Raw genomic sequence first — 12,460 nt, forward strand, 5'->3', positions numbered from 1 at the left:
CGTAAAGGTAAAAAAGTGTAGACTGAGAACAAAACTGCACAGTTGTAACGGTCAATTACTGAACTGAAAAAAACCCTGCATTTTTCTACAATAAATGTTTTGAATATTTAAATATCCAGAATATACAGAATTTCCCGCTGTAAAATGGGTTACAAAAAGCGTCTAGGGTAAAGAAAGTGTAACATTTAGATACAAAAATAAGTAGTTAAAATTTGTTTAGAAATTTAGATTTTAAATTCAGATTTAAAAGTTAAAAAAATAAAGAAATGGAAAAAATAACGTTTTTGTGTTAAATTTTCAGATCATAGAAAATTCATGTTTTAAAAACATACAAATCATGAAGATCAAATACTGAGGCTTTAACAATTCAGAAATTCAAAGTTAAAAGTAAAATTAAAGTAGTAATACATTTTAAAATAAAAAAAAAAGCACAAAAATCAGGGTCACAAATTCAGAAAGCATTCAGGGTAAAAAATTCAGATGGTAAAAAAAAATCAAGTTTTAAAAAAATCAGTGTAAAAAAATTCTGAATTGAAAAATTCAAGTCATTAAAAAAAGAAAAATCAGGTGAAAATTTTCAAAAAAACTAAAATTTCAGATCATAAACAAATTTAAGTTGAGACAGGTATAAGACTGAAGTATAAAATTCAAGGTGAGGAAAATTTTAAAATTCAAGTCAAACAATTTAGTTGAAAAAAATCAGAAAGCATTAAAATTCAGGGTCAAACGTTTAAAATAAAAAAAAAATATATCAAACATCTAAATTCGGGGTCAAAATTTCAGATAGTAAAAACATCAGGTATCAAACCAAACTGAAGTGAAACTATCAGTGTAAAAAATTAAAGTTGTTAAAAAAAATTAGTTTAAAAGAATCAAACATCTGGGTCAACAGGTTCATGTTGAAAAAATTTTTGTATAAAATTCAGGGTCAGAATTGAAATAGAAAAAAGTATTTGGTTAAAATGAAACAATTTCAGGTCAGAAATTTATCTTGTAAAAAATTCAAGCTGAAAAAGGTGAAAGGTTTTAAATTATAAAGTTGAAGTTTAGAATTCACGGTCAGAAAATTCAGATTTACAAATTCAAGTCATAAACAATTTAGTTAAAGAATCAGAAAATATTAAAATTTAGGGTCAAACATTTACAATTTTTTTTAAAAAGCATTCAAATTAGGGGTAAAAAATTCACAGTAAAAAACATCAAACCAAACTGAAGTGAAACTATTAGTGTAAAAAAAATTAAGGTTGTAAAAAAAAAATTTCAGGTTAAAAGAATCAAACATTTGGGTCAACAGTTTCATGTTGGGGGGAAATCAGCCTAAACTTCAGGGTCAAAATTGAAATAGAAAAAGCATTTGGTTAAAATCAAACGATTCCAGGTCAGAAATTTATCTCGTAAAAAATTCAGGCTGAAAAAGGTGAAAAGGTTTTACATTATAAAGTTGAAGTTTAGAATTCGAGGTCAGAAAATTCAGATTTACAAACTGAAGCAGTAAAAAAGTTCAGGTTAGAGAAATGTGAGCCGTGTGGAAATCAGCTCCAGGTGTTAAATCCAGATGTTTGAGGATTTCTGTCTGTTTAATGTTCTGTATTTTAAACATTTCCCCCCAGAATAAACCGGCTCGAAATGAGAAGCCCAGAGGGTCGGGCGTGGTACCGTTCTGCAGCAGCTCCTCCAGATTATCAGGATTCCGGGCGAGGTGGAGGATGAGGGTGGAGCCTCGGACCTTCTCTGGGATTCCTTCATACAGCAGCTCGACGTAATCCTCGATCTTATTGATGTTAGCCTCCTCATCAAGCTGGAACACAAAACTGTGATTACAATGATAAAAAACAAAACTGTAATAAAGATCAGAGCATGTTTCCGTTCCGTACCTCCATCCCCTCAAACGGCGTGAGCTCTCGGGGTTTCACCAGCTTCTTCTCCTCTTTCTCTGCTTCTCAAAGACAGTGATACAAAAACATGAACAACATCCTTGAAAGAAAAATGAAACATTATGAAAGGATGATATCGAAATGTCCTTGTGAATGTTAAATAAATAAATAAATAAACAAACAAACACAGGAACAATTCTGGAAATGAAATCCTTTCCACATTTCTATAATTACAAATAAATTACATCTTAGCATGTGAAAATAATTTGATTAAAGACGGATTCATCTAAAATCTCTCGCTATTATGAGGTTACATCTAAACGATATTAAATTATTCAGAATTTATTTATTTATAAAAAGAAGCAAAACATTTTTGACAATAAAAACAAAATTTCAAGCCTGAAATGAGAAAAAAAAAACCCTCTAGAATTAGGTTTAATAATCTATTTGCTTTATTATAATTTCTAAAAATACAATTTCTCCATCTATCCATTTGTCTATATAAAATAATCTACAATTTCACTGAATTTACGTTTAATGAATGTTACTTCCACAGACCAGACTAAAAAGAATATTCATTACATTTTACTTGAACTCATTAAAATTCAAGATCAAATATTCAGATTAAAAAAAAAAAAAACGAAACAAGTACAGGGTTACAAATTTAGGTTGGAAAATTAAGAAATCATAGAATGAGAAAATTTTAAAATGTTAAAAAAAATTCAGAAAGTTAAAAAAATTAAGCCTAACAAATTAAGTTTTACAAAAAAAATAGCATAAAGTTTGGATAAAAATTCTGATCACCCAAAAAAAAAAAACCAGGATGAAAAATTTCACTGTCAAAAAGTCGGGTTAAAAAATTCAGAATGCACAAATTCAGGTAGCAAATGAATTCAGGTTTTTTAAAAAAGTTCCAAAGGATAAAATTATAGATTAAAAATACTTATAGTAAAAAAAAAAAGATGGAAAATAAATTTTCAATAAAATTTTCAGCTACAAAAGGAAACTTAAAAAAATCAGGTTCAAAAATTTGAAAAACATAGAAGTCAATACATTCACATAAAAAAAAATTCAGGGGAAAAAAACAGCATAAAGTCTGGGTTAAAAATTCAGGTAGCAAGTAAACAAACAAACAAACAAACAAACAAACAAACAAACAAACAAACAAACCCCCCACTGTCAAACACTCCAGTTAAAAAAATTCAGCATGCAGAAATTCAGGTAGCAAATGAATTCAGGCTTTAAATTTTTTTTTTTAAATCACGAAGTATAAAATTGTGATAGTAAAAACACAAGATTGAAAACAATTTAGAGTAAAATTTTCAGCTTAAAAAAGAACTTCAGAAATTCAGGTTAAAAATTTTGAAAGTATAGAAATAAATTGATTTTGTTTTTAAAAAATCATCAAAAATTCAGGTTAAAAGGGGGAGCCGTGGCTCAGTCGACTAAGGCGCCATGCCATAAATCCGGGGAACCGGGTTCGATTCCGACCCGAGGTCATTTCCCGATCCCTCCCCGTCTCTCTCCAGCTCACTTCCTGTCTCTACACTGTCCTATCCAATAAAGGTGAAAAAAGGCCAAAAAAAATAATAAATACAATTGAGTCCAAATTTTAGAAAGTAAAAATTCCCAATTCCTGTCCTGCAGCAGAGTCGATTCAGAGTCGAGTCTTTCTCTCAATCAGAAGTGACTGAACGCTCGCTGAGACCCGAGTGCGAGTTCTGTGTTCTCACCTGAGCAAAGAACCGCACCGAGGCGGAGAACACACCGGGGTTCTGTTCACACACAGGAAACACTGTGTGTATGAACTCATCTTTATTTATCAAACTGAAGGGTCTCGAACACGCAGCCTGATAAACGTGACTCTGATGGTGAAAAGTGAATAATGTTCATCACTACAGTGTGTCGTGAGTGACGTGAACACCTTTACTGCTGGGCTTCTTGCGGTTCTGCAGGTAGGAGAGCAGATGTTCCACCTCGGCCACTTTGGACGGATGGATGAGTTTACATTCGTCCACCACCTTCCTGGCGAGAGACGAGACGTCTGTGGCGGCATTGAGGCTCTTCAGCCGGATACTGAGAACACGTCAAAACACGGAGAACAAAAATTAAGGTCTCGGGTTAATTTAGAGAGTCTAACATTCAGGTACAAAAAATTTAATATCTCTAAATCTCACAATTAAAACTAAAAAAAAAAAATAGATTCAAAAAGTGAAGAAACATTTAACTTAAAAATTTAGGTTAAAAATGTATCACCATTAGGGTTACAAATTCATTTAGTAAATAATTCAGATTTTTTTCATGAGAAATTTTTAATAAAAAGTGAAATGTTGAGGTAGTAAAAAAATTAAAACTCAAATATTTCTTTGTAAAATTCAGGTTAAATTCTCAGAAAGATTAAAATTCTGGTTGATTTATGAAAAAAATCTGGTTTCAAAAAAATCAGAAAAGAATTCTGGCTTTAAAATTCAGATTATTTAAAAAAAATAAAAAACACACAGGTTCCCAAAATTTTGGTTAAAAATTCATTATCATTTGGGTCACAAATTCATTTAGTAAAGAATTCAGATATTTCAATTAGAAATTTTTAATTAAAAAAAATGAAATGTTGAGGTAGTAAAATATATTTGATATATTTTATTTTAAAAAATAAAATTCAGGTTAAATTCTCAGAAAAATTAAAATTCTGGTTAACTGATGAAAAAAGATTCAGTTTCAAAAATTTCAGAGAGGATAAAATTCTGGGTTTAAAACCAAGATAAATAAATAAATAAAAGGTTCCCAAAATTCAGGTAAAAAATTATCATCATTTGGGCCAGAGATTAATTTTAGTAAATAATTGAGATTTTTTTAAATTCGAAAATTTAAATTAAAAAAGTGAAATGTTGAGGTAGTAAAAAATTAAGGCTTAAATTTCTCTTTATAAAATTCAGGTTAGATTCTCAGAGAGATTACAATTCTGGTTGATTTATGAGAAAATAAAATCCAGTTTCAAAAAATTTCAGATTATTAAAAAAAAAAAAACAACAACAAAAAACAGGTTCCCAAAATTCAGGTTAAAAATTAATCATCATTTGGGTCACAAATTCATTTCATAAAGAATTCAGATTTTTTTTTATTTGAAAATATAAATAAAAAAAAGTAAAAGGTCAAAATAGTAAAAAAAAAAAAAAAAAAAGGTTAAATTCTCAGAAAGATTAAACTCCTGGTTGATTTATGAAAAAAAAATCTGGTTTCAAAAAATTCAGAAAGGATAAAATTCTGGGTTTGAAATTCAGATTACGAAAAAAAAAACGGTTTCCAAAATTTAGGTTAAAAATTCATCATTCCAGTCACAAATTCATTTTGCAAAGAAATCCAGATTTTTTTATTAGAAATTTTAAATAAAAAAGTGAAATATTGGTCTTTAAAAAAAAAAAAAAAAACCACACACAGGTTCCCAAAATTCACATTAAAACTTTTTCATCATCAGGGTCACAAATTAATTTCGTAAAGAATTGAGATTTTTTTTAATTTTAAAAATTTAAATAAAAAAAGAGAAATGTTGAGATAGTAAAAAATTAAGGCTTAAATATCTCTATAAAATTCAGGCTAAATTCTCAGAAAGAATAAAATTCTGTTTGATTGATGAAAAAAAAATCCAGCTTCAAAAAATTTAGAAATGATAAAATTCTGTGTTAAAAATTCTGATTTTTTATTATACAGGTAGTCGTCGACTTACGACCTATGCAACTTACGACCGATCGACTTTACGACCGTCTGGTTATGACTGGCAAGTCTTTTCCAGCTGAGCTAGCTGAGCATACGACAGTTTCTGGCCCAGCTCCTGGCCCCGCCCAACATCCAGCCTCTCGCCGCGTACAACAGTTTCCGCCCCAGCTCCTGGCCCCGCCCAGCATCCAGCCTCTCGCTGCGTACAACAGTTTCCGCCCCAGCTCCTGGTTAACTCCTGGTTTATGAAACAAGCAAATGCTCCCGCCAGCCCGAACGCTGTAACAGCTGATGATGACATAGACGACCCACAGCGGAGCACCAGTGATGCCAGCAGTCACTAAGTTTTGTATTTTGCTATGTTTTACATTTGTATTTTGGTATGTTTCAAACTAAAATGTTTTCTATTTTTCACACCTGTATTTCGTATTTTTTGTTTTGCACATATTAAACGAATTGTACTGTACGCAGTGTAGTATGCAGTGTTTGACTTAAACCAAATAATGAGCCAAGGTAATGAAATAAGAAAATGTTGATAAAATAAGACTTTAAGATGATTACAATATCATTACACATCACAATATACTCACGTTCATTTAACATAGGCCGACTTACGACCAGATCGGTTTACGACCGGTCAGTCGTAACCAGACGCAGTCGTAAGTCGACGACTACCTGTATACACACACACACATATCTAAAACAAATGGGTCACAAATTCATTTAGTAAAGAATTCAGGGTTTTTTATTCAAAAATTTGAATAAAAAAATTGAAAGGTCGAGGTAGTAACAAAATTTTTTGGTTAAATTCTCAGAAAGATTCAAATTCTGGTTGATTCAGAAAATTATAAAATTCAGATTATTTAAAAAATTTTTAAAACAGGTTCCCAAAGTTTCAGGTTAAAAATATCACAGGTTCTCCAGATTTACGGTCGGCGTTAACTCTGTTACTGCCGAGTGTCTTGTGGTTCTGCAGGTCAGTGATGTGCTGTTATGGGAAACTAATCAATGACAGGATGATGTGGATGTGATGAAGCGCCGTGACTCTTCCTATCCTGAAGTGTTTTATTCCTCACAGCAATCTGACATTTTCTTCCATTAAACAAAGAATATAAAAGGTTTTTTTAATCAGTTCATAGTTACATTTAATTTTGTGGAATGTCGAAGAAACAAACTGCACCAGAGTTTCGCAGCCACTGGGTCAGAAAGCCTCCACACCATGACCCCTGGACTGAGTGATGTACGAATTGAGGTTGAGTGTGCTGGAGGTCATTAATGATTTTCCGTTTAACCCGAAGACGCCTGATGGGGCGAAACTGAAACACCTACATCTTCTGACACTCTTTCCGCTCCTCGTGTACGGAGTCTCCGTTTTCTCCCAGGACACACGCCTCCACCTCGTAGTGCACCACCAGAGCCTTCTCTGTGGGGTGGACATCGATACTCCCCGGCTTCACTTTCCTAAAAGAAAAATAAATCAAATAAATACATTTTTAAAAACGAATTAAATTAGTTTAAAGGATTTTACTCCTCTCATGCAAAATGTCTGGACCAAAATGCAGCCAGTCAGTATGAGGCAGTTTCTCTCCGGTGTAGGGGAGAACGGGGATGGGGAGACCTGGGACAGTTTGTATTCCCGTCAATTAATTTCATCCAATCAGGTTTGAGATTAAATGATATCAGAAGCTCGATGTGGCCCCTGACAGTATCCGACTTCCTTCGGAGCCCAAAAGCTGGACACTGCAGTTAGGTTTGTGCAGCTCAATACATTTATCATCCAGAACTTAAAAGTATTTTCTCTTTTGCCTCCTGCTCCATTCTATGGTGTCAGAAACAGGGGTACAGCAGGAGTCCATTTCTGTCCCCCAAGGTACAATGTACCCCCCAATGTACCCCCCAGGGCTCATTACTGGACCTCAAGGTAACAATGTGTACCTTTTAAGGGTCAAGAAGGTACTTATATGTTCCCAAGCAGTATATAAAGGGTGCAAATAAGTACCTTAGAGGGTACTGATCCAGTGACAAGCCGGTGTACCCCTAAATGGACAATAATGTACTTTATTTTCTGAGTGTGTATGGTGTAACATACGCTGGTGAATGGGGGATTTGTTAGGAATTAATGTCTGTAGCCTCAAGTTACCATATATAGACCCCTTTCACTGACGTCACCCGAAACCAGAAGTAAACAGACCCTGCGCCATTTTGGAAGACCAACAAACTCGTGATAAGGGGATAATAACGGCAGCGGTATGTGAACCCACGAGAATAAAGTGGAGTGGCAAACGACTTAAACAAACAAATCTGAGCTGTTTTATTTATGATTTATTGGCCCAACAGTAGACTTGAAAGAAACCTGTGTGAGACTTGGCAAAAAACTGTGGATATAATGGATAAGTCTGTGCATGATCTGCGGACACTTTGAGGTAAGCAAACGCAAGAAATTCAGATTTAAAACATGCTGAAGTGGCCCCAAGTTGATAACTGTCTGAGGAGCAAGCCTCCCAGACTTCTACAATTTAATAATAATAATAATTTAGGATGGTTTGGGGCTTGCTCGCTGCTGCCAGGTTGGTTGTTGAGTAGCCTGACTGTTTTTTTTTTTTCTTGCGTGTGGTATCATTGTTGACGCGAGGTTGTTTTTTGAACATGCCAATGCGGACATGATTTCCCCTGATGAGTTATGATGTCAGACGCGATGCGTGTGTGGAGGTGTGGAGTCCGCGTGATATGTGCGTAAGATAGGCTTCTCATGTGTTTGGAGATCCGCGCTCTGAGAAAAACGCAAGGCCCCCCCCCGGGAAAAAAAAAGGACCCCCCGAAAATATCGGCATAGTTCGAACACTGAGTGTAGGCACTGGGTGTAAACAACAAATAGTTTACAATGTCTGGGTAGCAAACAGATGGCAGAATTGGTGTCCGGTCCTCCTTATGTTTCCATTCTCCCTTGCCCCGAGTCTTATCATATGGGTCAAACCCATCAGTCACAGCCAGTTTCTCCACATACCGTGCCCTTTCTGCAGCTGGTAATGTACTCACATAACCAGAATTATCCGCCATCGTGTCACTTTACTCTCGCTCGTACTGTACTTTGTTTTATATTGTGAGTGCATGTACTCGGTCTTCCAATATGGCGCCTAACAAAATCTCGCGGCGCGGTGACGTCATGTGAAAGGGGTCTATAGTTTATTATTTTTTATTTATTTCAAGTGCACTCAAATAATTATTACGGATTTGTATTTTTTTATTTTAGATATTTATTATTTTTTACTTTATTTAATATATTTATTAATTTATTTTATTATTATTAGGGCGGCATGGTGGTGTAGTGGTTAGCGCTGTCGTCTCACAGCAAGAAGGTCCTGGGTTCGAGCCCCGTGGCCGGCGAGGGCCTTTCTGTGCGGAGTTTGCATGTTCTCCCCGTGTCCGCGTGGGTTTCCTCCGGGTGCTCCGGTTTCCCCCACAGTCCAAAGACATGCAGGTTAGGTTAACTGGTGACTCTAAATTGAGCGTAGGTGTGAATGTGAGTGTGAATGGTTGTCTGTGTCTATGTGTCAGCCCTGTGATGACCTGGCGACTTGTCCAGGGTGTACCCCGCCTTTCGCCCGTAGTCAGCTGGGATAGGCTCCAGCTTGCCTGCGACCCTGTAGAACAGGATAAAGCGGCTAGAGATAATGAGATGAGATTATTATTATTATTATTATTATTATTATTATTGTTATCATTTAGTATTAAACTTTAATTCTGAGGAACAAAAACATTTAATGATTTCTTTAAAAAAAAAAACACAACTGTCCAGACAGGTAGAGTCGGGACAGTTCATCATTTGACAGGTTTTTTGTTTTCTGGTTTTAATAAAACACTCAAGGAGAAAGTCAATGCTTTTCAAACACAGTGCCTCTGAATTATTCTGAACATCAGTCCAACTGATCATGTATCAAAGCGAGACCACGCCCCTCATCAACACTGTCATACAACGCCAGCTGTCTTTCCTCGGACGTTCCATCAGAAGGCAGGACAAAGACCTGAGACAGCAATATCACCTGGATGTTCCACAGCACACTCAGCGAAGCAGAGGGCGGCAGAAATCCAGCTACCTGCAGTACATCACCGAGGGCATCGACCAGGAAATTCAACCCGATGGAGTGTGAACTGCATAACGCTGCCAAGGACAGAGTCGCATGGCCATCTGTGGTTAAAGACGCCTCTCGTTTCTCTAATTTAGGATGAGATGGAGCCGACTGAGACAGAAACAAATATAAAACAGTTTAAAATGTTTAATCCCTGGATGAGGATTAAACTTATTTCATTCCTTCTTGAGAATGGAACTGTTTTGTCGAGTCAGGTTTTGGGTAAAGTGACATTTTTCTATCGCTGAACCAGCATTGTGTGCTCATACAGTTCATAAAGTACAAGATTTGATCATAAATCACAATTAAACATGTACAGTTAATCTAGGTGTTTTATTTTTGTTCCATGTCTCATCACTGTGTCCCAAGTCTCCCAACAATGTCTCAAAAAATAATGAGAAAAAAAGTTTGAAGCTCAGTCTTTGTGACAAACTGAGAAACTAATGTTGTGGTACGAGGGAGCAGTCAATACTCTTTAATGCAATATGAATGTGACGCGACCTGCAAAGAATTTCACATCATCGACAAAAGATGAAACCGTGTCCCGAGTCTCCCTGATCTCCCCTACTTCCCAAACGAAGTGAAGAAAATAAATTAGTTTTAGCCTCCAATGAAAACGAACGACTTGTTTGTGCATGTCTCTCTCTCTCTCTCTCTGTTTTGAATTAGATTTTTATTTACTCCTGATTCAGCTGCATCACACGACCGATACATTTTGGTCATCTAACAAACAAACAAACAAACTTTTCCTGCATATTAAGAAATATAAACAGATTAGAAAATGTATTTTTATTTTTTATTATTTTATTTTAGCACTTTTTCAAGCATAACGTTTTCAAATATTTTATTCTGTTTTAATGAAGAGACTACATTAATTCATGAAATAAATACATTTACATATTCATTTATTTATTTTAAACCAACATATTATAAATGCGGGCAGCACGGTGGTGTAGTGGTTAGCGCTGTCGCCTCACAGTAAGAAGGTCCGGGTTCGAGCCCCGGGGCCGGCGAGGGCCTTTCTGTGTGGAGTTTGCATGTTCTCCCCGTGTCCGCGTGGGTTTCCTCCGGGTGCTCCGGTTTCCCCCACAGTCCAAAGACATGCAGGTTAGGTTAACTGGTGACTCTAAATTGAGCGTAGGTGTGAATGTGAATGGTTGTCTGTGTCTATGTGTCAGCCCTGTGATGACCTGGCGACTTGTCCAGGGTGAACCCCGCCTTTCGCCCGTAGTCAGCTGGGATAGGCTCCAGCTCGCCTGCGACCCTGTAGAACAGGATAAAGCGGCTACAGATAATGAGATGAGATATTATAAATGCATGTTTTATTTAAAATGAATGCAATAAATATTTATTTATTTTAAATTATTTATTTGTTTGTTTGTAATAACATTCATTTAACTCCATCTAGTTCTGTTTTATTGCGATTAATAAAATATAAAACTTACTGTTTCAAATATTTATTTACTTAAAACCAATTTTAAGTAATAAAAACCTTCTAGAGATCAGGATCAGGATATACTTGGAAATAATGCATGCATGAAAAAGTTAAAAACAAATACATTAAACAGGAATATATTCAAAATAATATACATGGAAATATATTAAATAATAATAATCATAATAAAATACATTTGCAATACATTTTATTATTATTGCCATGATATATAAAATAAAAGGATGCAATTTATATATATATATATATTTGAGAATATGTGAATATAAATGTGTGTATTGAGGAGTCTGGAGCTGAAACACACCCTCACTGCATTTAAACATCTCTCCTCTGCTCATTTCTCCATTTAGTTCTGGTTTTTTTTAGATTAATAAACTATAAACTTACCGTTTCAGATACTGCGCGTCATCAGACTGCATTTTATTCCCTCTTTATAATCTGTTTATTTTATTATTATCAGTAAACATCGAACAGGATTGAGCTGGAGCCGATGCCAGATTATTGATTCACCGGGTCGCGTCCCAAACACACCACTAGTGAATATATTAGTGCACTCTGTAGGGTGCACAGCGCCATGGTTTTAAACGCAGCTAAGTGCACTAAGTTGAGTGTAAAGGACTGGTTTTGAGCTCCGGCCCCAACCTCAGGAGATTCTCTCAGCGGGTGGAAAAGTCGGTGCTGCGCTGAGAGAGGAGTGTTACAGCGCCACCGCTAGGGCTGGAGAGAAGGGAAACTACACCAGCAACACTGCCTGGGGCAATTTTTCCTCTTTGTTGAGGCATTCTGTATTATATATTGTTCTCTATCTATCTATCTATTGATTATCTCATTATCTCATTATCTCTGGGCGGCGTGACGTGGTGGTCGTCTCACAGCAAGAAGGTTCCGGGTTCGAACCCAGTGTCCGGTCGAGGGCCTTTCTGTGTGGAGTTTGCATGTTCTCCCTGTGTCTGCGTGGGTTTCCTCCGGGTGCTCCGGTTTCCCCCACAATCCAAAGACATGCAGTTAGGTTGACGTAGGGCGGCCTTGGGCTGAGGTGCCCTTGAGAAAGGTACTGAACCCCTGACTGCTCCCCGGGCGCTCTGGTGTGGCTGCCCACTGCTCTGGGTGCGTGTGCGTGTGTTCACTGCTTCAGATGGGTTAAATGCAGAAGATGAATTTCACTGTGCTTGAAGTGTGCATGTGACAAATAATAAAGGTTTCTTCTTTCTTCTTCATTACAATGGCACCTGTCGAGGGGTGGGATACATTTGGCAGCAAGAGAACACTCGGTTCTTGAAGTTGATGTGTTGGAA

At 36.0% G+C, this 12,460-nt stretch overlaps 1 protein-coding gene across 1 annotated transcript in view; it reads right to left on the reverse strand.

The window, feature by feature from the left end:
* Positions 1 to 11,671, reverse strand: part of kifap3b (kinesin-associated protein 3b) — a 76,832-nt gene extending 65,161 nt beyond the window's left edge. The window contains exons 1-5 of the mRNA XM_060898211.1: positions 11,553 to 11,671; positions 6,915 to 7,046; positions 3,799 to 3,950; positions 1,875 to 1,936; positions 1,657 to 1,798 (exon numbers count right to left, since the gene is read on the reverse strand). Of these exons, the coding sequence (XP_060754194.1) occupies positions 1,657 to 1,798; positions 1,875 to 1,936; positions 3,799 to 3,950; positions 6,915 to 7,046; positions 11,553 to 11,584 (520 nt within the window). The 5' untranslated portion in view covers positions 11,585 to 11,671. The remainder of the gene's footprint in view (positions 1 to 1,656; positions 1,799 to 1,874; positions 1,937 to 3,798; positions 3,951 to 6,914; positions 7,047 to 11,552) is intronic.
* Positions 11,672 to 12,460: the final 789 nt, after the last annotated feature.

This window comes from Neoarius graeffei, chromosome 17 (genome assembly GCF_027579695.1).
Source record: "Neoarius graeffei isolate fNeoGra1 chromosome 17, fNeoGra1.pri, whole genome shotgun sequence".
Classification (NCBI taxonomy): Eukaryota; Metazoa; Chordata; class Actinopteri; order Siluriformes; family Ariidae; genus Neoarius; species Neoarius graeffei.